At 62.7% G+C, this 25,645-nt stretch overlaps 1 protein-coding gene across 1 annotated transcript in view; it reads right to left on the bottom strand.

Annotated features, from left to right (window-relative positions):
* LGR6 (leucine rich repeat containing G protein-coupled receptor 6) overlaps nt 1-24,426 on the bottom strand; it is a 76,449-nt gene extending 52,023 nt beyond the window's left edge. The window contains exons 1-2 of the mRNA XM_019637983.1: nt 24,224-24,426; nt 1,407-1,478 (exon numbers count right to left, since the gene is read on the bottom strand). Of these exons, the coding sequence (XP_019493528.1) occupies nt 1,407-1,478; nt 24,224-24,426 (275 nt within the window). The remainder of the gene's footprint in view (nt 1-1,406; nt 1,479-24,223) is intronic.
* Nucleotides 24,427-25,645: the final 1,219 nt, after the last annotated feature.

Here is a 25,645-nt window from a genome sequence, read left to right as displayed (position 1 = left end):
GACACGTCACATGCATCAGTCCTGAGAGGCCGGCGATGTAGGGACGGCACTGACCATCCTCAGAAGCCACTGTTTTCAAATCTGTCTCCGTGAAGCGTCTCTTCACGTGACGTCTATTCTTTTCACAAACCATGTGGAGAGGCAGATGGTGTCCGAGGCCCCCGAGCTTAGCTCTGTAGGTGGGCACTCGGGTCCGCTGGGGAGGGGCGCCTCTGAAACAGGCCCAGCCACTCTCGGGGAACCGGAGATGGAGGGTCAGCCTTTAAAACTCTGGTTGGGCCCCTGCGTCACCTGCTGCCAGCTCCGCAGACTTTGTCCTGCTTTACATGCCTGCCCAAGCTGTGTCACCGCCTCAGACGGTCCCTCGGCCTCCTCTCAGGCTGCCGCCTCCTTTGAGGCCAGGCCTCCCTGCCCACTGCAGGCCCCGCCCCCGACGGCCCTGACACAGACGCCCTGGTGTCCACACCGAGCGCCACACTCGCCTGTCACCTGCCCGCCTGGCCCTCCAGCCTTGCCTGGAGGTTCTGAGGGCGGCAAGCGGGTCTCGACTGGTCCTGTTCCCCCCCCCCGAGCACCTTGAACTTGCCTTTCCCACGAGGGGGCAATAGAGCTGGGTCTAGAAAGCCCAGCCGTGGCCCCAGGGTAGATGGGACCCTAAGTTCAGCAGGCCGGCCAACTGTGCTCTTGGGGACGTCTGTCAGGGGGCGGGGGCCTGGGTGGACGTGAATGTTCTCAGGGCCTGGTGCCAGTTTGCCCAGCCAAACCAAACCTTACTGGAGCCGCAGGGGTCTCTGCCGGTGCAGAGACAGGCGGGGGGGGCTTGGGAGCGGGCGGGGGGCACGGTGGCCCCACAGCGCACTGAGGGACGGGCACCGAGAGGCGGAAAGAAAGGAGAGCCTGCCAGGGTGGAGGGAAACCTGCTCAAATGCAGGAGGAGAAACCAGGTGTGGAGACCAGGACGGGCCTCGTGGACAGCGCTGGCCAGGTGGGTGTGGGCCAGGTGATGAGGCCCCTGCAAGTGGCCCCCGAGCTGTGGGAACCACAGAAGCCTCTGGAGCTAGTGGGGTGCACTTTGGAAGGGGTGGGGGTGTGAGCTGAGGGCTGGCAAGACCCCGGCTACAGCAGTGGGGATGGAGGAGAAAAGCTCCAAAAAACGATCCACCAGGTCTTGGAGTGGCAGGCGTGGGACACTGTGGGGGAGGGGGAGGACAGCAGGTCAAAGGTGGCCCGCAGGCAGGGGTGCGGCTGTTGACAGAAACGGGGGCTCAGGGAGGAGAGAAAGGCCGGTTTTGGAGTTCCTGCGCCACGTGGCCCCACACTGCCCCCCCTGGGGTTCCCACCTGGGCAAGGTGTCCCTCAACACCCTGAGGGGAGCCCTGGTCCCAGCCCGCGGGGCGTCTACTCACAGCTCCTCCAGGAAGCGCAGGTGTTGGAAGAGGCCAGGCCGCAGCTCCGTGAGGTTGTTCATGCTCAGGTCTCTGCGTGGACAGACAGAGGGACCTGTGAGCCCCCCGTCAGCTCCCCACACCCACCGGTGTCCCCAGTTCCACAGCCGGCCTTGCGGGCACTGGCCGCCCACAGTGTCCCCTCGGCCGTCCTCCTCCCTTTGTGGCCTCCCCAGGGCTAGCTCTAGAGCAGGGCTGGGAGCGAAGCCAACCTCCCTGCAAAGGGACGAGCTAGAGAAAAGTCCAGGGAGTTTCAGAGCAGGAGGCAAGGGCCGCGTCATACAAATGGCACCACGGGTGTGCTTTTCACTAGTGGGGAAACTGAGGCACGGAGCTCCCTGCCACTCGGCCTACAGGACAGGCGCCCACAGTGCTTGTGCCGTGTGAGCGTCCCTCCAGCCGACCCCAGAGCCAGGGGGCCCTCTGAGGCCTCTGCCAACATGCCGACACTCACCAGGGCCTCCTCTGTGTGGGGCACTGGCTAACTTTGTCCCAAGTGACCCCTTTAGTCCTCACAACACCCCAAGGCAGAGTCCATCGTCACCCCACTTTACGTAAGAAAATGAAGTGACTGCGCTGAGCTTCAGAGTGCAAAGGGCCTGAAGTTAGGCCTCTTCTCCTGCCTGCGACTTTGGGCCCTTACCCACTGGGACCCTCAGTTTCCTCGTGCATAAAAGTGGGGTGAATTTGCCAAAGTCCTCGGGTCGTTGGAAGGATTAAGTGAGCAATGCTTACAGGCTGGCAGCCTAGCAAACTACGCACAGCATTTGCATCCCTCCTTCCGGCTGGCCCTCAGTGACCTGTGGACAAGTGTCCCAGCCCAACAGGCCCGGGGCGGGGGCCTTGGTTGGTGCCCCCCACCCCCGTGTAGCATTTTCTCCTGTTTGTCCCGTTGAGCAGCGGTGACTGAGACAGCTACGCAGTGTGCACCTGTCACAGTCGGGTCCCATCCTGTCCAAGCTGCTCCCAGGGGCTCCCGGCCTCTGCAGCCTCCTCCCTGGGGGCACAGAGTGGGCCCAGAGCGGACCGCCGTGCCGCTGGGCACGGCTGCCTGCAGCTTTCTCCCTTCCTGAGGAAGGGGCTTCCACCCTCAGACTCAGTGTCTCCATTCCCCCCAAGAAACGCGTACTCCATGCATGCACCCCGAAAGGCCGGCGGGCTGTGCATGGGCTGTGCGCGGGAGTCCAGCTCCAAGCCATAAAAACACTGTTTACTCTCACACGTGTCATGGTTGGTGAAGCTCGGACGCGGACCCCACGGGTGGGCTCCAAAGGAGGGCGACGCTGCGTGCCAGGCGGAGCCACGAACCCGGCCCGGGAACTTGGGCAGCTTCTGGCCCGCGGTTCCCGCCTGCCGTGCGTGGGCAGCGGCAGGGCTGTCCTGGGTGCTGGCGGCCTCCGTGAGGGGGCAGCACCCAGAGGGCTCGCCAAGGACTGTAACCGGGGCTTGGTCCTCAGGGAGCCCTCAGGCCCGTGAGCCCGGGCTCAGGCACCACGTGAAGAAGCAGAAAGCACTGGCGGTGCGGGGTCATGGTGGCCCAGGAAGCTGCTGCAGCCGCTGGGTCTGCCTGGACCCCCCCACACACCCCCAGTGAGCCTTGGGCCTGGCTTCCCCTCGAGGTGCGGCAGAAACGATTAGCTCTAAATATTTACCCTGTGCATTTCTGAGCGTGCCTCCACAGGAGCGCGGGTGTGTGACTCAGGCCCCATCACTCAGCTGTCCCTCCAGGGGCGCACCTCAGAGGCTCTGATGTGGCTCCGTGCCCCCACTCCCCGCCCCAGCAGCCTGACGAGCCGCCTCATTGTTCTCCCCTGGGGAGGAGGGGCCTTACCGCCCCCACATCCGGCCCCAAGCCTGCAGACTGCACAGCCCAGCTGCAGTGCTCAGTCGGGGATGGATTTCAGGTGGTCCGGGTGGGGGAGCCCCACTCAGGCCTGGCCCTCTCACAAAGGAAGAGGGGTGAGGCTGGTGCCAAGGAGAGGGAAGGAGGGGAGCGTGGAGAGCTGGGAGGGGTGCAGGGAGCCTTCCAAGCTGATGCCACAGGCCCTGGGAGTGCGAAGGGCAGCTGTGGGGGGCAGCCTCAGGGAGGGCGGCTGTCCTGGGAGGTTGCTGGTTCTGAGGCAGGACTTCCCTGGGAGGTCAGCTGTCCCTGTGCAACCAAAGAGCGCAGCTCAAGCCCACAGGCCATGCCCTGACCCCGTGCGCGAGGGCGCCCTGTCCGGGGTGCCTGGGTCTGTCTGTGGTGGCCCCGGCTTGGTGGCACAGGCTGCCAAGTATTTTCAGGGTGGCAGGTGTTGGGACACACAAGCTCTTAGATGTGTGTGTCATGTGCGAGGGCACACGTGCGTATCTGTACATGTGCATGTCACAGAGCTGGGCTGTCGAAAGTCACAGACTCGCAAAGCGTCCCCACGTCACCAAGTCAGGAGCTCTGGGAGACACGGATGACCTCAGTCAGCCCTCACCCTTCGGCTGGAAAACCCTGTGTGGCTGTGGCCGTCTCCGGGCCTCAGTCTACACCCTGCCCTGTCTCCTGGCCCAGGAAGGAGCACAGGTTCCTTGGTGATGCTGCTTCTGGGGCCCATCTTGCGGCTAAATCGGGTGCCCGACGCCTGAACTCACTCTGCCCCCCCACTGTCACCCTGTGACCACCACAAGCACACGCACACATGCATACGCATGCATGCACACACAGACAAGCAGACGTGTGCACGCACACGCACACACACGCTCACGCTCACACACACCGCTGCTGCAGGGCTGGCTTCACGGGCATGCGCCCTCACAGCGGCAGAGACCCACACGGCTCAAATCTGCTGCTGTCCGTCTGAAGTTCTTCGTAAGTTTGACACAAGAGGCGCCCACTTCCACTTGCTCTGCGTCCTGCAAACTGCTCCTTCCAACTGAACAGCAGGGTTGAGAGGACGGGGTGCCGCCCCTCGGAAGCCTTCTTCCCAGAAGCCCTGGGTCCCCTCACTGGACGTTGGGGGGCAGTGGGCAGGGTCCTGGAATGAGGTGGGCAGGCGAGGAGGGAGGGGAGAGACGACTGGGCAGCCCTGGGCACGGGAAGTGGGAATTTCTGGCTGCACATCAGGAAAATGTTCTCAGAGCTTCACCCTGTGAGGCGACCAGACCACCCAGGGTGCTGGGTGTGGTGGTGTTGCCGTGGAGACCAGGGGCAGGTGTGATAAGAGGGGGCTGCTGGGGGCAACTGGAGGGGGTGGGGTCACGACACTGGCCCATGGCGATTTGGCTGGTTCCCAGGGGCCCTGGGGATTGGTTCTGTGCGGGCTTCTCCTCTGGGAGGGAGAGCGGGAGGAAGGCTCAGCCCCTGGGCTCTGCTGGGCTGACCTGGAAGGACTGTCCCACCTGCCTGGAGCAGGGGCCCAGGAAGCCGGCCCCCAGCGCGCTGTCTCTGCATGGGCTCAAGTTGCCCCTTGCAGCCAGGTAAAGGGCAGTCAGAGAGGGACGGCAGGTGAGCCCCTGTGCCCAGGTGTGGCTCCGCCCCCGGGCCACCCCTCCCATGGGGCCGCCCATGAGCCTGCAGTGCTCTGCACACGCTGTCTCCTGATGGTGGCAGCTCCTGCCCTGTGCCCAGCAATGTGCCTGTTTATATCATCCAGCTCAGTGCTAACAGCTGTGCCACCTGGTCACGTCACCTGGTGTCGCCAAGCCCCCGTTTTCCCATCTGTGAAATGGGGATAATAATAGCACTAGCCTCACAGGGTTGTTGTGAGAATTACATGAGTTAATTAGTGTGAAACCAATACCGTGCTCATTATCCACGGCGCACTCATCTAACTGAATTATAATGATCAGAACAGCATGGCCCGTGTGACCTTCTCCAAGGCAAGGACTTAATCCTAGTCCTGTCCGATTCCTCAGGCCCTAGCGGGGGGCCTGGCAAATAGGGGCGTGCAGTAAACGCCCAAATGGGGGCGTTACAGACACAGACAGACCACGAGGCACTTCCATCCCGGCTGACAGCCCTCACTTGGGAAGTCCTTCCTGCTGTCTAACATGAGTTTCTCCCACTGCTGCCTGCAGGACACAGGTCTGCCCAGCTGGTGCTCAGCTCAAGCTGGCAGAGTTCGTGGGGGCAGCTGCTACCAGCACTCGCCCGTCCCTGCGTTTGGCATCCTCTGGAGAAATGTGGACACGGGGCCCTGCTCTAAAGGACGGACAGCGGACCTCACGTTTGTCCTTGGCCTAGGGCTGCTTAATCCTTCCCTCCTGCCACAATGGGGGACATCTCAGGGTCAGCAGGGAGCCCAACAGGGGTCTTGCCTGCCAAAAAGGGCAGGTAGGCAGGCCGGCTACCACAGGACCACCACTGGTGCCCAGAGAACACCTGTGGAGTTCCTCTGTCACCAAGAGAGGCAGGTGACAGGGTAGAGAGGAAAGAATCCAGACTCTGGAATCAGGGACCCGGTTCCTGAGGCCTGTGCCGAGGTCCTGTCCAGCCTCCAGGTGATGGGGTTAAGTTCTGACCGGGGCTGGCTGCGTGCTGGGCACCGTGCAGCTGTGGGTGGAGACAAAGTGACAACACAAGCCCACATCTGCATGGGCTCCGGGATTCATCCGCTGTTCCTGCAGCCACCACCCCACGCAGTTCCTAACTGTGTGTCCAGACAGGAGAGGACAAGAGGCTCCGAAGAGGAAGGGGGGCTGCAGGGGCAGAAAGGAGGGCGGGGCAGGCACGAGACCCAGTGGCTCCCCGAGGTGAGCCCCCAGCGGCCGGCACCAGAGAGCACCCACGTCACCCTGGGGACCAAGAGCTCTTCCTGGGCAGGACCCTCGCGTGCACTGCAGCCCGGAGGTCCTCAGTGTGGGCACCTCACTGCTGTGACCCTCCAAACACCCTGGAAGGCAGGGCGCCTGATCCAGACACGAGCAGAGCTGCCTCAGGTCACCCTGCCCGTTAACGGCAGAGTGGGTGCTGCAGCCGGGTCCCCGAGAGCTCAGGCACCGCCCTGTCCACCCACAGTGACCTCCGTCCAGGGGACACCCAGACGCCCTCTTGATCAGAGTCGTCTCCTTAGAGGCTCCAAACACACCAGCTGACACAAAGTCCTCTTGGATTTCTGCAAGTTTCACACATTTCCAAACAAGGGAGCATACTGAACCCAAAAGCGTCTGCATCTCACACGCACCACAGCTGCCAGCCCCTTCCCGCGGCTCCGCGCAGAGTTCCCCATGACCAGTGCTGTGTTTTTCAGTGAAGTGGCTGTGCTGACTTTGTCACGGCTTGGCTCACTCATCTGGGACCGGAATATCTCCAGCCTGTCTTGGGGCCACAGGTGGGAGGACAGCAAGTAAGAGGCTGGGGGGCCGGGCACCTGGATTGGGGGGTCGTGTGTGAGGGGACCAAAGGTCCCCCTAGCTGCTGAGCAAAGGCGAGGCTTGTGTGAGTCAGGCTGGTCAGGCTGAACGGGGTGGGGTGGTGACCCAAGTCATGCCGGGGGTTGGGGGGGACACAGTCCTACAAGCTGGATGACAAAAGAAAAGCAGGGACTTTTCTAGCCCTGGGTTGAAAGACCACAGAAGTCAGGGGACATCGCTCATCGCATCACGATGGTTCATTGGTGTGCTGTGGGCCCCCCAACTCTGATGGCAGAGAAATGAGGCCACAGAGGGAGGGGCCCAGCAGAGGCCCGTCCCACTCAAAGGTGCTAGACCTGGGAAATCGTGGTTTGGGGCCACAGGAACCCATTTCAGGCCAATTCCTGTGGCCCCACCTTCTTCTTACTGAAAGGGGGACAGCTGACAGCAACAGCTAGCTTGTGGGTGCTGGGAAGAGTGACAGGGGACGGGCACCCGAGTGGACACTGAATTCCGGGGCAGCCCTGACCCTGGCACCGCCGCGGTCCTCTCTTGAGGAGCCAGGCCCATCTCACCCTCGGGGGCACCTCCAGCTCTGGCGACAACGTGGCTAAGCTGAGCCGGGGCGCTGAGCCCCTGGGTCCCAGTCAGAGAGCGCGAGTGGGCCGTGGGCGGCGGTGCTGCTGCTCCTCTCCATCTGCCCGTGCCCAGACGATGGCTCTCGAGAGCAAAGCAGGGCCCAGGCGTTGTAACGCACACGTGTGCTTCTCCCAAGGTCCCACCCGCCTTTCAACCCGAGCCACCCACATGCGGAGAAGCTGATGGGACCCAGGCCTCTGAAGCCACAGGACAGGCTATGGACCCCTCTGTCAGCGCTGCCCTGTCTCTGCAACACCCCAGACCTGCGCTGCCCAACACAGAGGCCACTGCCCACACGGGGCCATTTCAATGTAAATTCTTCCAAACACAGTCAGCTGCTTGGGCGCATCAGCCACACTTCAGGGCTCAACAGCCCCCGTGGCTCGTGGCTACGACGCTGCCAGCACCGCTCTAGGACACGTCCATCGTCATGGGCAGGTCCCTGGACACACTGCAGCCTCCGCGCTCACATGACCTGTGTCTGGCTCCCAGCTCTGCCGCTGCGCTGTGTGACTTTGGGCAAGTTATGTCACCTCTCTGTGCCTTAGTTTCCTCACTGGTAAAGGGCTTAGTTAGTGCCCAGCACATGGTAAGGAACCAGCCGACATGACCTGTGCGAACTACTAGCCAACATCCCCACTCAGCGAGGTGCAGTTCCAAGTGTCCCCTCCTGCAGGAAGACGCCAGCCATCCTTAATCATCCAGGCATGCACTGCTCAACCAGTGTTGACAGAGCACCTACTATGTACCAGGTAGAGCACCTGCTATGTACCAGGCACTGTGCCAGGTGCACAGTTGCAAAGCCCAGTAACACATGCTCCCTGCCCTCAAAGGGCCCCATCACTGGGGACAAATGACAAAAGCCTCAGTGACAAATGCTGGGGCTGGGGCTTCCTCGGACTAACCCTGTGGCCTTTGACTCAATCTGAGTGTTTCGTCACAAAGTTGGTCAGCCACACACACAGTGCTGTCCTCGGCTGCAAACCATCATCTCCTGGTCTCAGGCAGCTCATTCAAGCGCTGGTCTCCCCAGATGGGCTGGGGGCTCCCCCACGGCTCCCCACCATCTGTCCTGGACACACACACACACACACGCACACCTCCAGCTTCCAGGTCTGTTTTTACGTGGCAGTGGAGGGGTGGGCACCCCACAGGCGGGCCCTGGCAGAGGAGCTGTAGAGGTGTGGGTGAGGGAACCAGGGAGCGAGGGAACGGGGACAAGCCCAGCAGACAACACGGCAGCGATGGTGCCACTGGGGCCCTGCCTGCCACATCCTGCGGAGCTCCCAGCTCCGAGCTCCGTCTCCTGTGACGTGCCAGCGTCTTCCCAGCCCTTCCTCTCTGATCTCCAGCCCCGTCTAGAAGGGCGCCGTGCCTGCGTGTGCAGGGGTGTGGCTGTGATTCTGGGTGTCTTCTGGGACTTGAAGCACCTTGCAGAGAAGGGCTGCGACATCCCCTTAGCTCAGACCTCCCCTTAGATGGGAAAGCCCTGGAGAGGGGCTGGGGGGGGGGACGACAAAGGGGCAGGTGGGGGCGGAGCCCCCTTTGTGCACAGACCGCAGCCCTGAGCTCTGTTTGTTGAGCTGCAACTCCCGGTCCCTTTATCCCACCGGATGAAGGGCCAGGGTGTGTCTGGGCGGAAAACCCAAGAAAGGTCCCTCTATTCAGAGTCCCCTCCACACCCCCACGTGCCCCTCCCCCGCACATCCCAGTGGCAGCTTTCCTCTCACAGCAGGACACCACCCTCCCCTCCCCCTCCCAGCACCCCACTCACCAGTCACACACTGAGGAGCCCCGCGGCCACCCACACACCCCAGCCAGATGGTTTTCTGAACAGACCCGGTCCCAGTCGCACCCAAGTCCAGTGGGAAACAGCAGACGCTGGAGGTCAGGGCGCTGGGAGGCCAGGACGCATATAAGTGACCCGTGCTGACGGCTGTACTGACCCCCTTTACAGATGGGGCTCAGCAAGACCAAGGTCCCCCCATGCCATCCTCGCTGCTCTTTGTCCCCCATCCCCGCCGCTTGAATATCCTTTGCAGGTGACAGAGCTCTTGTACATCCTTGGTCTCATTTAATCCAGCCCTTTTCTCAGGCCGGTGAGCGACACATGAGTTACGCCCATTTTAAATGGAGAAAGAGACGGGAAATACCAAGCTACTGCACATCGCGCGACACACTGAGTGACAGAGTTCTGCTGAACCCTAGCCGCACAACGAGTTCCTGGGTGACCCAACGGCCCAGTCCCCACAATGCCCCCCTGGGCACCCGGGCTGAAGGCAGCGGGAGTGGGGAGGCTGTCACAGCTCTGGGAACGATGCAGGGGGGCTAGAGCCACCTGGGGGGGGGCCCCCCGTCTGTCATGCCAGCCTCTGGGTCCCTCGCCCCCTCCGCCAAGCTCACCTGCACACCGCCCTGCACACTCACCGGCCAGGGAAGCCCTGCCAACCCGTACTAAGCAGCTCTGCTCCTCCCAGCACCATCGGCGCAGGCCCACGCCTGGTCCCTAAAACGCTCCGTGCTGACCCTCTCCTGTCCTGCCACCTCCGTCCTGTCCTCTGGGTGTTGCCCCAGCAACCTCCTGACCTATTTGGCAGTCAGACTTGTGCAGACTAGATCCAAGCTCTCAGTCTGCATGCCACCCAGCAGGAAGCCCTTCCTGCCGTCTAGCCTCACTCCATGCTGCTGCAGGTGGGCTGAGCCGCGTTCTGGGCCTTCCGCCAGCTGTTGCTCATGGGTCCTGGTGTCACACTGCCAGTGTGTGCTGCGGCCCCTCCACCTACCCGTTGTCTGACGGTGGGTAAGTTCCCTGTCCTCTCTGAGCCTCAGTTTCTGCCCCTAGAAGATGTTATACAATAGTTCCTTGTAAGGGAATTGTGAGGGTTACATGGAGATGCCTCGTGTGTAAGGGGTGTAGCCGTGCCCACTACGCAGCACGGATGCCAGTTAGCATCCCTCCCCGCAGAGCCGTCTCTGAGAGGAGCAGTGCACGGCAGAGTCACACACACAGGGGGTGGGGAGGCTGAGGGGGGGGCGTTTGGGGTCAGCCCTGCCCTGAGGAGGCACCAGCTGCCGCTTCTCTGGTGCCCAAGTGAGTGCACCTGCCCCAGCCTGATCTCCTCATCCTTTGATGTTCTGATCTCTGGCTCCGGTCCCCCAGCCAAAGGCACTCTGCCTCCCTGGCCTCCTCCAAGGAAGGCAAAGGGCTGGGCTCCCCCAGCCCCCCCTGTTTTGTGTGTAACCAGGACTGCCAGCCACAGAGGCCCCGGAACAAGGTCACAGCCACGTTCCCTCCGAGGTGGCAGTCTCTCGGGGGCGAAGGGACAAGGACAAAGGCCGGCCACTGGGCTAGCTGTGGGCACGGTGCCCTGGCCTGGCCTGGCACTCCTGGAACGATGCCCTCAGCCTAGGTTCCTTGTTCCTAGTACTCGGGCGTGCAGAGCCCCGCTGAACACGGTGGAGGAGACACTCCCTGCCCTCTGAGGACAGCGTCGGAGCCACACACCCCGCTAGACAGAGCCTTGACGGTCAGGCTGGAGGAATCGCAAGTGTCTGAGGATAAGGAGACAGTCAGGGAGGGCTTCCTGGAGAAAGCCTGGCCTGTGGTCGTCAAGACGGACAGGTTCAGCCATCAGAAAGTGTCCTGAGAGCTTTGCGAAGGGTGCAATTGAGCTGGAGTGCCTAGGATGACAGTGAGGGATGGTGCGGGAGGCTGAATGGTGGCCCCACGAACAGACACGTCCATGTCCTAAGCCCTGCAACCTGTGACGGTGACCTTATTGGGGAAAGGGTCTGTGCAGGTGTAGTAAGTGAGGAGAGCATCTGGGATTACTTAGCTGGACCCTAAATGCCATGACAGCGCCTGTATAAGAGGCATACCGACAAACAAACACTGTGATGAAATGGAGGGGGAGATTGCAGTGATGTGGCCACACGCCAAGCAGCTGGCCGCCGCCGGGAGTTAGAAGAGGCATGCAGTGGGTTCTCCCCAAGCCTCTGGGGTGAGCCCAGCCCCGCTGACCCCTTGATTTCTGGGCTCTGGCCTCCAAAACCACGAGAGAACTCACTGCTAGTGTTTGACGCCGCCTGGCTTGTGGTTCTCTGTTACAGGAGCCCCTGGAAACTATACAGTAAGTCGTCAGAGGGTCTTGGTATACCGCTGGCCCTCACAGCCCTGCCCTCTCTCCCTCCTCACCCCTCCATCACTGGCCTCCCTGACGCCTCAGACCAAGCCAGTGGCCCATCACACGTCACCTAGGAAATGCGTTCTCACACTGAGGCTGCTCCGGGATCATCAATGACCCGGGGAGTCCGCTCCTGGGTTTATCACCAACAGAAACGCATCCTGACGCTCACGAAGGACCCCACAAACCGCTTGCAGCAGCAGCACCGCTGGGCTGGCCGTAGCAGCCCCAGCTGGACAGTTTCCGGGGCCGTCTGCAGTAGAAGGGGCTTATCGTGCCGTGCCGTATGCAGCAATGAGAGTGAAAAAGCTACCGCTCGAGCAGAATCTCAAACACGGCGAGGGAAGGAGCAACACGTGCCCCACTGGCCAGAGTGCGGGCGGAGGTGTGCTGTGTGGTTACCCTCGGGGGTGGGCAGTCCCCGAGTCCCCTGGCCACCAGTCCCAGTGCCCCGAACCGCCACAGGGTTCCGGAGTGGCCCACTGCTCCCCAGGGCGCCCCCGCCGCGAGTGCCCCACGACCTGGCTGTGCGTGTCTCCGGGCCAGCACCTACAGGGCCGTCGCTTTCCTATCCACAGCCTGGGGATTCCCCTAACACAGACGCTGGCCTTACTCACCCTGACCTTTAGAGGCCAGGCCAGTGCCAGACACACAGTGGCTATTCGGGAACCAACAGCCTCGAGTCACCAGAGCTCTCTCTGTCCAGGCCCAGGGCAGGCCTGTAGGAAACTGGATGGAAATTTTCAAAAGAAGTTCTCTTAAAAAAAAAAAAAATGTAAAGAGACTGAAAAGGAAAGGCAAACGCTCCTGGTGGAGGGGTTTACAGAACAGACGTCTCACTCTAATGAACCTGGGCCTGGCGAGCAGGCTGACTGGCAGCTTCAGGGTTCCCCAGCGACACTGCTTCCTCACCGCAGCTGTCGGGGTCACACGCCACACCTGGGTCTGAAGAGGGCTGTCCCTGCCCCGGCCTGTCTCTCAGGTAAGCACCTCTGCTCCCGTCTGGGCCCGTTCTGCTCAGCACTTCCCGCTTCTGGCCATTCATGTGTTTATTCATTCTTTCATCGCTTCATTCATTCCACCAATATTTTTGAGCATCTATGTGCCAGGGGCTTACGCCTGCACTGAGGACAGGGGGAGCACTGACGCTGGGGCCCTGATCTGTGGGGGTTCCCAGCCTGGTTTAGGAAACAAGGACGTAAACGTGACTTACAGCCCATGGGGTGAGCCTGGGGCAGGGCCTCTCCCAGGGTTGGGCAACCCGCGGAGGCTTCCTGGAGGAAGAGACATCCCAGGCAGCCCCTGTGTCCCACATCAAGCAGGCGCGTTCCTGGCTTCCTCCAAAGCCTGCCCACAAGGGGCGTCTTTTTCTAAGTCTCACGAAGGCATCCCATAGGCTAGCGGCAGCCCAGAGTGCTGGGGACAGGGAGGCTGCAGTGACGTGGGGGTTCCTGTGGGGGAGGGGCAGGCAGAGACCCTCAGCCCCCTCCCAGCAGGCTGGCCCTCCAAGATCCCCTGTGGGCCCCACGGCATCACCATCTCCAGCCTCCAAAGTCACCTCTACTGGCTATGCTCACTTCCTAACCCACCCATGGCCAACACAACGGGGGCAGCCACTGGCTGTCTCCCCTCCGACCAAAACAGGAAGAACTCCCCAGTGACCACACTCCCGGAGGGCCGAACACCAAAGCAGGTGGCGGGTGCTGCCGGACGACGCGGTCTGTCTATGTGGGGGTTCCTGTGACGGTTAGGAGCCACAAGCTTCAGGGGGCCGAGCTCCTGGCCTTGCAAACCTCTCCTCTAACTGCACTCTCCATGCCCTCAGAGCTGCCCTTCAGCACAGGGCACGCCAGGGGTCCTGGGGTTGCCCCAGGTAACTACGACCCCAAGTCCCACCCCCGGCAGGTCCCCAGGCCCCACAGCATGGTACCTCTGCACCCCCATGCCAATCTAGACAGTGAAGCTAATACTTCCTGGCAGGCAGAGGGGGGGCTGCACAGGGAGGGGGCACCCCAGGCTCCTGCATTCATAGCAGAGCAGCCGGCAGTGAGGCGGGGTGTGGGGGTGGCATGGCATCGCTGGCAGGGGTGGGCATTCCTCTTTCTGCTGGCTGCACATAGTTAATGGGGGGCCTTGTTCTGTCTGGGCACGCAGCCCGGGAGGTGCTGCTGATGGCCATGGCTTGTCCCAAACCCTGGGATCTCAAGTCTCACTGAGTGACACTGCAAACCTCTCTCATCGCAGCCTCATCACAGCCTCACCCATGTTCCTTTCTTTTCTGCCCTCTGCATCCCAACTTATACCCCATCATTTGTCTCAGCATATCCTGGGATCGGGACTACCAGCCCATAGGAAACAGGCCAAAGAGGTCAGAGGACTCATCCAAGGTCAGCCAGCAAGCTGGTGGCAGAGACAGAATTCTGGCCGTGGTCTCCTGGTCCCACTTCCACTGAAATGCAAACCTAAAGCCCAGATGGGTGGGGTCAGGGGGGCTTCGGACAGAACTGGAGATCTGTGGACACCCACCCTCCACTCTTCCAGCAGGCAGGTGGGGGTGGGGGGAAGGGGCCACGCCAGTAGCTCTGCAGGGGGAGAAGGCATCTCGGGGGGGCTCCCACAGCTTGTTGCTAAGTCTTTGTCGCCCATGCCCCAGCCAGCAGGGACTGTGTTTGTTGTTATATGGACGGTCCTTAATAAAACACCAGCGCTTAGCATAGCTGCGCCTGATATTCAGTATACACTCAACAAACGCTTGTCAGTTGAATTGATACGTCATAACGGCTAACACCCACAGAGTGGTTATAATGTGTCGGACACCCGTGAAGCACTTCTCATGTGTGTCAACTCCTTCAGGCCTCACAGCAGCCCTATGGGCATCGTGATCACCCCTATTTCACAGGTGAGGGAACCCAGGCACAAAGGAGGAAGCCCCGTGTTCCACACCTGAAACTCATGTAACATTGTGCGGCAACTGTAATTGAAAACGTAAAGCAAATGGGTTTTAAGTAAGCCCTCCCCTAAGATTGGCGGAAGGCGGGGGTCTGACCCCGATGGGGCGGCCCCAGAGCTTGTGCACTTACACTCTCTGTCCTAGAAAACACTGGCGAGGAGCCGCCGCACACAGGACGCTGACATGCTCCCTCCCGTCAGGCAAACGGCTCGCCCACAGCGTGGCGATGACTCCGAGACCAGGCATACCCCGTGCTTCCATCAGCACGGCGCTCCCCAGAGCCCTTGTCCCGCAGAGGCCATGCTCAGGCCGAAAGGCGCCCCGCCCAGCGATGCCCCATCTCCCGTCCAGCCCAGGGCCTCCTCGGGTGCACCTGGACAGAGGCTGCCTCTTCTGCCCTGTGGGTCCCTCAGAAGACGACCCCTCCTCCCCCCGGCCGTTGGCTCGTCCATCCTGACTGTGGGCAGAAGGAACCACCCCCAGGGAAGTGGTGTCACCGGAACTTATGGCCACTTGGGGTGGGGGCAGGTCAAGAGGTGTCCTCATTCTCACCAGAAACAACGAGGCTCCAAGGGTAAGAGAAGGACCCAGTGCAGTCTGAAAATGGGGCCCTCATTAAAAACGGATGGAGACATGTAAGGTGGTGACAGCGGCACAGGGACCCGGTGCTGGGCCCTTCTAAGCACGGGAGCCTGTGCGATGGTGCAGGTGGTCCGTGTCCAGGCGGGAAGGGGCCTGGCCTGGCACCCAGCTCACAAAGGTGGCCCGAGGAGGTCACCGCACTGGGAGGGCTGGCACCCACGCTGGTCTGGGAGGCGAGCTGCCCCCCCCCGCCCCGCTGTCCCACGGCCCCCACGTTCGCGTAACTGCTGGCGGCCGGCCCTGCCCCAGTTCTGTCTCTCAGCCTCATCCGAGACAATAGCCCCTTCCCGTCCCGTCTCCTCAGCCTCCCAGCTCCACAAAGCCTGGGGATTGGTGTACAGCCTTCCTGCCCCACAGACCCTGACACCCGATCCGCCTCCCCACCCCTGGGCACCCCAGACCTGGAGCTGAGGGGGAGGACGAACGCTGGTCCTGTACCTTGTACGGCCTTGTCTGGAGTGGCCCCGCAGGGAGAGTCCGGTGGGGGGGAGCGTGTGCGCCTACGTGTGCGTGTGAGCACACGCCTGCGCGTGGATGTGCGTGGGTGAAGGGCAGGTGTGACGGGTCCTGAGAAGAAGGGACCAGTGCACAGGCCCTGCCTTCAGGGAGCTCCCAGCCTGCAGGGGCGGCAACCCTGTCCCCCACCCCCATTCCCAACCCCCTCCCAGGGCTCAGGCTGGAGCAGCAGAGCTGCCTCAGGACAGACGGGACACACAGGCCTGAAGACACCCGACAGGTCGCGGGGACGGAAGGACACCCTATGCTGAGCACCCCCAAGAGGACCCTGATTCATATGCCCATTCCAGCAGGGACAGACGCTTGTCCTGCGGGGCCCAGGCCTGTGGCTGCACCCTCGCCCACGGCCGCCTCCCCGGGTCCTGCCTGGGGCAGCCGTTAGGCAGCAGCTGCGGCCTCGAGCCCCCGCCTGCCTCCCACTCCCTGTGACTGTCACAGCTATTTGTGTACTTGCCTTATCTCCCTCTCTGAGCCCCCCGCCCCGCGCCCCTTTGCTGGGTGCCCCCATCTGGAAGGCAGCGGGTGACGACAGTCCCAGCCTCACACGCCTGGGTGCGCGAGGAAGCAGTCAGCACTGTGTGCGTCTGTTGAGCGAATGCCTGAGTCACCGAATGAACACCTGTTCCCCAAAACAGCTCGAGACTTCAAGTGTCATTGTCACTGACCACTAACAAGGGGGACGGGGTCACTGCGGCACAAGATGGGATAAGCGGTGCTATCGGAAGCCACACAGTTTACTGATGGCAAGTGGGGTCTAAACACTCTACACCCGGGATGTCCCCACTGAGCTGCACTGTCCTTTATGTAAAGGGACCTGAGGCCGACCAGGGAGGCCTGGAGGCCCCGATGGGCCAGCCTGGGGGTCCCTTCCTATAGGACGCGATGAAGGCCCTTTGTGGCTGCAGCCTCCGGCCTGTTCCCCAGCAGCCAATGGTAACTGAGGTTGAGGTTGAGGTAACTGACTCAGACTTGCAAATCATACAGGGAGTTGGAATAAACCAACATACTCATTGGCGACCTAAGGAAGCACCCCTCCCTGCCTGCAGCGACCCTAGCTTTGTATAGAGGTGACAAATGGTGACATGGCCCTTCTCTGCACCCTCCCCCCCTCCCCCAGCAGTCCGTGGGCCTTGGCTTTGAGCCTGGGGACCACGTCCAAGTCCCTGACACTGGTGGCATGGAGGGTACTCGGCTGCGTCCTCCCACCCACCCCCGTCTGGACATGCTCAGGGACGCCCCCACCTCCTCCTGTCCCTCCAAGGGCAAGGGGGAGGGGACAGTGGCAGGGAGACGGGGGAGGGGAAGGGTCCTAAAACTGACGCTCTGGGTGTCACGCCCAGTAAAGACCTGGGTGGCCGGCAGGGATGCACAGACAGACGCAGGGCCGCGTCACGCCTGCCTTGGTTTCTCCTTCCAAGTGCTTCTCCCGTGGGGAGACCAGTTGGACAATAATGGCTCCCACGTACCGGGCATGTGCTCTGGGCACGCAGGTGCCACGTTCCAGGCGTCGTTCAGAGAGCTTGCTAGACTAACGCCCACTTTGCAGCTAAGGAAACAGAGGCCAAGAGACGTGAAGAGACTCGCCGGCCCCCAGGCTGGTCAGTGCTGGAGACCTGAACCCTTGCCGGCCAGGCCGCACACCTGAGCTCCCCCGACCATGGTACTGCCAGGTGTGCCCAGATTTGGTCTCTTCTGCCCTGAGGAGATGCTGCTCGGAGTTGGCTGCGGAGCACCCAGCGTCTGTGCCCTCAGGAGAAAAAGGCAGGAAGCCGGCACTGGGGCGTCGTGCCTCAAGGAGGGGAAGGAAGAGGTGCCCCCTGAGTAACAGAAGCCCCAGCGCGTGGGCTTCCGCTTCCGCTTCTCCTGGACAGCCTCCCTGCCGGCTCCCCGTCTGGGCTCAGGACAGGCCCCCCTTGACCAGCGGTCTTCTGTCTCCCCGCTGCTGACCCTCTGGGGACACAGCCAGCTTGTGCCGGCTCCCCTGGCACTGTGCCTCGCCGAGGACCAGCACCTGCCCTTCAAGCAGCCCCCACAGAGACCACAGCTGGCAGGTGGGAGGACGACGAGGAAAACCACTGATCCTTCCCCAGAAAGATGGGAAACGGGAAATAGGCTTTGAGGGCCTGCTCAGCCTGGGAGTTTAACGCACCCGCAGTCTTGCCCGACCCCTTGAAGCTCAGGACCCCAGTTCTGACCCCCGAGAGGCAGCGTAGTACAGTGGTGACTGGCGGATGGCCTCAGGCCAGCCACTTCGCATCTATGAACCTCAGTTTCCTCATCTGAGAGATGGAAGTAACACCAGCACCCTCACAGGGTTTACGTGAGGTGATGCGCGTCACCTGCTCAGATAAATGCAATGCACGTGTTTGTTTATCAGCGGTGCTGGCTTAGGCAGAGTTAGCAACCTAACGACAGGCCCCGCACATGATTGTCGGCCCCAAGAATGGGTCTAGTCTTCCTGGAAAAAGGGTTGCCGTCCAGGGCGTGAAAACTCCAAGCAGGAAGGTGTCCCCACTGTGAGCTGGCCCCAGCCTCCAAACGCACATCTCGCAATTACTCCAAAGAGACACCGGCCCCCAGGGCTGGGGAGAATCCCAGACTCGTGCTGGGTCTCCGGGGGAGGAAGAAGATGGCAGAAGGGGGCGAAGGCTGGGGCGGGGACAAAGGCGGCCTCAGCACTGGAGGTGCCCTGCGACCGAGTGGTGGGCCCAGCCCCCACCCGCCCGCTGCCAGCCTGCCCGAGGCCCGCTCTGGCATGACTCGGGGGGAGGGGGGCGCGGTGCCAGCCCGAGCTCCCCTCCACGTCCTTTCACTGCTTCCAAAATAACTCTGTGCTCACTGCCCAAGCTTGGCCTCCTGAGTGCTTCTCCTCCTGAGACCTGTTCTCATGTCTGAAGGGCAGGAGGACAGATGTGAATTGTCATTAGAAATTGGGGACCCCCCCTCTTTTACCAAGGAACCAGGTAGCACAAAGGGGCTCCCACAATTCTGAGAGCCCCGGAGTCACAGAGTCCATTTCAGTTTGGCTAAAAGAAATCGTCATGTCCAACCTGGGGGAGGGCTGGAAATGTCCCCGCGGCCCATCCCTGTGCCTTCAAGGTGTCTGAGCCTCAGCAGCACTCCTTGTCCTTGGCTCCGTCCCAAGAGTCACTAGGCTGAGGTCACAGAACCCATCAGGGACGAGCGCAGAGCAGGTCCTTGCAACCCCTCCAGGCACGTCCCGGGGCGGCAAGCCCCACAGCCCAGTCACACCTGCCTTTCCTCGGGCTGCCGGAGGAGACGCTCATGTCACACAACCCCGGAACTCGTTTCTGGGGGGAGCTGGACTCCCCAGGCAGGAGAGACCTGGAAGCCTCCACGTCTCCTCTTTGAAGAGTGTCCCATGAGGTGCCAGGCCAGGCCCATCTGCTCCAGGCATCCCTGGGGGCGGGGGGGGGGGCACTTCCTCCATCCTGGCCAGGAGCCCAGAGCAGAAGGTCAGTGGGACAAGCTCTAGTAGGAAGGACGGATGGACAGAGGGCGGGATGGCGGGTGGGCCGGCCACCTGATGAAGCTCTGGACTAGACAGTGGTGGCGGCACCTGAAACCCGACCCTGTCACAAGTAGCTGTGTCTTCCTTCTCTGGGCCGCGGCAGCTCTCTTGTAAAGGCGTAGAGAAGAACAATATTAACCCTCAACCTTTTCAAGCAGGAGCGGTATGAAGGGCGCCTCGCTTTGCTGCCTGTGTCTCGTTAGCCCCTCCCCACCGGCCCTCCAGGTAGGCACTGCTCACGGTTCCGTTTTCAAGACAAGAGATGGGACCTCGGGAGAGGTTAAGCGACTCGCACAGAAGGCGCACCGCTCGGAAGCCCGGGGCTGCGACTGGACTGCAGAGCCAATCCTGACCGGCCACGGCGGGCAGGGCCTCCCCGCGGGGCACCTTCCACCTGGTGGGCATGGGTCAAGGCAGGAAGCCACGCGCGTGTGGGGCCATCAGGGTTGAGAGCCCAGGGAAGGGGGGAGGCAGGCCGGCCGGGGGCCAACTCTGCTCTAAGCCAGGCTTTCTTCTCCTCCGCCAGCCGCCCCACCCGGCCACACCCCGTGCCCGCTGCCAGAGCCCAGACGTTTCCTTTTTCTCTTGCCTAGGGCTGTTTCCTGCCTTTCCTTTGAACTGGGGTGTTGGCTCCCCCACACACTCACCCTCCTCCAGTGACCCCCCGGGTCTGCCTCCTGATGGGCCCGCCCCCCCCCACTCCCCTCGGAGTAAGGCTGGCACAGGAGGCCCCCAGAGGACCCCGTTTCCTGGAATCAGTCTCCCTTCGCCCTTCTCTTCACTGGGCTGGTCTGGGCGCTGTCCCACTGCCGCCCTTCCCTCTGTCCCTCCCCCGCTGCCTGCCACCCAGCAGTTCTCCCTGCGGGCTTTCTCTGTCCTGCCTCTCCCATGCGCTCGTTTTCCAACAAAACGTGTAGGCACGGAGGCCCAGAAAAGTTTGGGGCCTGCAGCACAGCAACCGAGGGACCAAGGGTCACACTCAATTTCGGGGGGCGGGTGATGTGCCGCTCAGGCTGTTAGACTCCATTATTAAGGGGGACCGAGGCTCGGCCCAGGAAGGGTGGCCTTGGAGGTGGAGCAGGAGGCCTGGCACACGGACCGCCGGGACACATCCTCCACTGAGGCCACACGTGTCTCTGCTTCATGGGACAGGCCCTGCGAGGCCCGTCTAGAACGTGGGGCACAGGCCGGGGTCTGCCATCCTTTGCTTCCCCCCCACCTGCATTTCCACTATAACCCATCCAGCCCCTCTCCCCTCTCACAGCCCCCAACACACACCCCCCTCCATTCCACACCTTCCACAGAACAAGGCTCCTCCTGTCCCCCCAGGGCCACCCCTAGGACTTCCTCCTCCAGGAAGACGCCCATGACTAACAGCGCTTCTTGGCCCTGGTCACCCGAGTGTCAACACTGGCTAGCACGAACCGAGCTCTTCCAGACACTACGCCACAACCTTTACAAACATCCCCTCAGCGGGGCCACTCGAAAACCCTGGGAGCCGTGTGCTCGCACCTCCTACAAATGAACAGACTGAGTCACACACGGTGCATCAGCTGGCCTGGTTCACACAGCTCGTAAGTGCTGACCAAGCCCCCGCCACTGTGGCCAACGCCATGCTGTCGACTGCTCTGCTGTCCTCGGCACCCCCCCCACACACACACACACACACACCCCGTCTGACCTCTACCACCGGTTCAGTGTGGTCATTGAAGGGCGGGAAGCCGCAGCCGCCAACAGCAGCCTGGCTGGGTTGAATGGAGTGGCCCCGCCTGGCCCTACCTGGGTCCCGCCTGGCCTGTGGGTGACGGGAATGGTGCTTGGGGGTATCAGCAAATATCAGCAAATGAGCCTCAGGTCTTTTCCAACCAGCCGCCCAACACAGCTTATCTCCCGGCATCCAAGGAGGGATGCAGGGTCTCCCGCTCAGGGGCAGCCCTGGGTGTCTGTCTCATCCTGTGCCTTCCCCGTGTGGCTGTAGGACGGGATGGAGCAAGGGGAAGGGGCATCACGCCTTCTCGTCACCATCGGGGTGGCGTGCCCACAGCCAGGGGCTGCATCTCCCCCACATGGGCTCCCAGAACAGGTCCTTCCCAGGGAGAACGTCCGAACCCCAGGAAGTCTCCATGAGCCTCGCCGAGGGGACAGTTCAGAAGGATTATGGGTATTTTAAGTCTGTCCTCCCAACCTTGATCAAACAGGAACCCAGGTTGTCATGGTTTTGGACTCGACGTGGGAGCACAGGACGGCAGTTGGACATAGAGGGACCTCCGGGTCCTCCCCGGACCTGGGTGGGGGAGGCTGAGGTGGCACTGACTACGACAAGGGAGCCCCAGCTCCTTGGGGGCAAGCAGGCGTGCAGTGCTACTCACTGGGGCGGGGCCCGCAGTGCCTCGGTGGCCCCGTGGTTCTACGCATGGCTCCCTTGCGGGACCTCCAAGCACCCTCTGGGCTGCTATTCCTTGTGCACCGAGTGTTTCAATCTTACCTTTTACCCTCTTGGCTCCGTGTCAGGAGACCTAAGTGCCCGCACCCCTCCCACCCCCGTCCCCATTGTGCACCAGCTGGTTGGACCCCAAGTCCCCAGTTGACCAAGCCCAGCGCCTGACAGCGACTCGCAGCACGCAGCATGTCTCCTCCTGCCGCAGGCCACTCCCTGGGGACCTACGCCCGCCCCTGGGCTCAGAGTCTCCCCTAAGTGAAGGATCCTGGGACCTTACCTCACCTCCACTGAACACCCATCAGGAGGCTTGACGATAACAGTCACTATCTACGTGTCACCCTGTGTGCCAGGCACTGGGCTTGACACAGACGTGTGATGTCATTTTATCAGGCACCTACTCCTTCCACGAACAGAGGAAGACCCTGAGGCTCCGAGGAGCTCAGTGACTGTCAGGAGGTGGCAGGACAAGAAAGGAACCCAGGTTCGGGTGGCTTGGACACACAGGCACTGCTGGCCACATCATCAGATGCAAATCTGCACCGTCCTTGGCAAGAGCCCGGCTACTTGGGGGCAAGGCCAGACGGGGCACTTCCTCACCTTGCTGAGAAAGGAAAGGGCCCCAGAACCTTCGTGCCCGGGCTCTTCTCAGAGGCAGCCCACTGCCACTCTGCCCTCAGCGTGTGTGTGACCGCACTGCTCCTTAAGATAGAGAAGGCCACTCATCGGAGCCACCCTCCGTCCGGCCGCCCCAGCAGAGGCCCTTCACCCACCATCCAGAGGGGACATTCCAGCCCCAGGCAGGGGTGGGACTCGCTCTCACCTCCCTCCCATATTCCAGAGCTGAATTCCCCCATGCCGCCTCTGTCTCCTTCCCTCTCCCGTTCTCAGAAGCACAATCTGTGTCTTGGGAGAGAGGGGCTTTCTCAGTCCCCAGGGAGACACAGCCCCAGCTCAGAACATCTCACCCCCACCGAGCCCACATGCAGCCTTCACCACTCCGGGGGGACTGTGGCAAGATGGTGGGCACGCCTTCCATCAGCATGGCTGGTGGGGCTCAGACTCCAACAGTGGACCTGGGCCGTCCTTCCCCACACCCTTCCAGAAAAGGGTCAGCCTGGGGGGACAGGTGCTGGGGACAGAGGTGGACCAGCCAGCCTCTGGAAGGCGCTTTGTCCCCTGTCCCCTCAACACAGGAAAGGGGTCTTTCTTCTGCCCCCTCCATTTTCACACTTTCTAGTCACAGAACCCTGTCTTCAAATGAACCAGGACATATACCCCCAGTGTACGTGTAAATGGCTGAGTGGGGCTGCCCTGGGTATAGCGGGCATGGGGGCCGGAGCCTGCCCTCCCCTGACAGCTGTGGGGCTCCCTCACCACCAGCACCACCACCCCCGGCTCGGCTGACAGTGCGCCCCTGCCTTCACCCCCTGGACCAGGAAGGATTCGACGTCCCCTCCTGGGATATGGACACTATTTTCTCCCTCCACGCCCTCCCCTGACCCCAGCCTGTCCTATTGGAGTGGAAGAGGGCACCCCACAAAGGGCAGAGGGACCTGGGAAGGGTAGCCGTTCCGGACCCTCCACGCCCGGCCAGGGCGGCCCAGCACTGAGCACCCTGGTCCCATTTGGTTCCACAGACACTTGCCGGACTCCTGTGAAAACCATCCAGCTCCCCTTCCTCAGAGCTCCCAGGTGCTGAAGCCCCAAAAGCCAGAAAGCCCCGGGCCCCTACGCCTGGTACAGATGGCCCCAGGCTTTGCCACCTGCTCGCCTCCCCTGAGAAACGGCGATGGAGCCTGGGCAGGGCTGAGCTGCGGAACTTTCCTTTCCCAGAGCAGGCGTGGGGGTGAGGGTAGGGGGTCTGGAATGTGCTCCCACATCCCTCTCGCTGCCACCACCCCTCCGTCTTGCCGGGGAAGCTCCTCAGAGCCGTCCTCAGGACAGCTGCCCCCAATAGGGTCCCCTTCACGTGCCATCTCACCCCAACTCAGACTCTAAAAATGGTTCCCTGTTTTCAGCCTCAGCGTCTGCCCACAAATTAGTGTGTTCACACGGCCTCTTGGGACATGACTCCAGGGAGGCCCCTGGGGGAGCCAGGAGACCTCAGCCAAGGGACGTGGTGCGGACAGGGTCCCTTCTGGAAGAGACAAGGTGGGTAAGGTCCCAGCTTCCAGGACCCCCATCAGGGCCACCCAGCCTGTGTGGCAGCGCTGAAGTCCTCGCCACCGTAGAGGGACAGACAACCTTCCCGCCGGCTGAAGCCGCCTCCCGGGTCCTGCACCACCTCACTCAGCTTCCCCTCCAGCCACCCTCTGGGGCGCTCGGGACAAGGGGCTGCCAAGCCCGCTTCCTCCAGGTCCGGGTCCGAGGCCCGCCTCTTACCAGCCTGAGCGCCCAGGTAGCGAAGCCCAGTCACTCTGGTCTGAGGTTCAGCCTGACCCCCCTCCTGCCGCGGTCCCCCGCAGCCCGTCCATGGAAGGGGAGCGCCGGGGTGCCCGCGCCTCGGGGCAGGTGCCCCAGACCGAGCCAGGGGGGCGCGCTGCCAGTACTCACAGGTAGGCCGTCAGGGGGGCCAGGTCCCCGGGCACGGCGGAGAGTCCCAGCTCCGAGCAGTCCGCCGACAGCATGACGCCGTCCTCCTGGCAGTGGCAGAGGGCCGGGCAGGCGGCGGGCCCCGGGCTGGGCTGCGGGGCGCACGGGGGGGCGCAGAGCGCGGCGCACAGCCACAGCGCGCACAGCCCGGGCGCGCGGGGCATCGTGGCGGCCGGCGCGGCGCCGTCGCGGGGACCTCCCCGCGGGCTGTGCTCGGGGCGCGGGGGCCGTGCAGTCAGAGCGGCGCAGGCATCGCCGAGTGCGTCGTTCCTGCGCTCCGCAGGCTGGGCTTGGCGAGGGAGGGAGACCCGGCGGAGGAGGGGCCAAGGAGACGTCTGCGCTGCGGCGCTCCCCTTCCCTCCTCCGAGCTGGCAGGGATTCCGTCCAGGAAAGAAAAACGCGGCGAGGAACCCAGAGACCGCGAGCACAGCCGGCCCGCCGGGGACCTGCGCGTGTTTGGGACCAGGTCCCGGGGCCTTGTGCGGGGACAGCCGCGGGGTCACACGGGGCTCGGAGGAGGTTCCTCTAGGTCCCCCCCCCCTCCGCCAGCACAGGACACTGAGACCCCAGAGGGAGGTGATGCGCTCAAGGTCACAGCTGATGGGAGGCAGCCCCGGGCCGGGAACTGAGGGTCCGTCCTTGTCGCCCGGCCTCCTGGGGGAGGGAGGGGAGTGACGGGCTGTCCTCAGAGGGGTCAGCTGGGCCGAGCCCCCCTGCCAGCTGGGATGGGGACGGTGGGAAGTGAGAGGAACCCCCTGTCTGAGCGGCCGTGTCCCGCCACCAAAGAAACGGGTGTGCGTTTCACCCGCTGAGTGGACGTGGCGTGTGGCTCAGCCGGTCTCAGGCCCTGGGACCACCTTGATCCGGCTCCCGGGACCGTCCCGGTTGCCGTCAGAGCCAGAAAGGCAGCCGATGGGCGCCACCTGGAGGTCAGAGCTGCAGCCGCCGCTCAGCCGCCCTGAGGCTGGAACCCCGGGGCCCTGGGGGGCCGGGAGGGCGGCTGCAACTGGGGTCAGGTCCCTGTTCTCTGCTTAGACCAGACCTTCCGCTTTCTCCGGTCCCTCCCACTCTGAGCCGAGCCCCACGGCAGCGCTGCAGCAGGCTCGTGTCCTCCCGGGGTCCATCCAGAGCGCGCCCGGAAGCCTTCCCTCCCCTGCGACCCCCCTGCAAGACCCCCCTGCAGCCCTCCTGTGCTCGGCCACCGCTGCTAACCCCCCAGGGCCCAGCCTCGCCGTGCCCCTCCAGGCCCTGGTGTTGGGCCCCGTGTCCCCCAGTATTTAAGGTTGTCCCTTTCCTCCTTGGAGGGTGACGCTCGGCCTTGGGCTTCACCACGTCCTCTATTCCTGGCTCTGCCCCTTCACAGCACAGAGCCGGCTGCGGCTG

This window comes from Hipposideros armiger, unplaced genomic scaffold, assembly GCF_001890085.2.
Source record: "Hipposideros armiger isolate ML-2016 unplaced genomic scaffold, ASM189008v1 scaffold_37, whole genome shotgun sequence".
NCBI classification, from domain to species: Eukaryota; Metazoa; Chordata; class Mammalia; order Chiroptera; family Hipposideridae; genus Hipposideros; species Hipposideros armiger.
This window is presented reverse-complemented; position numbering and strand designations above follow the sequence as displayed.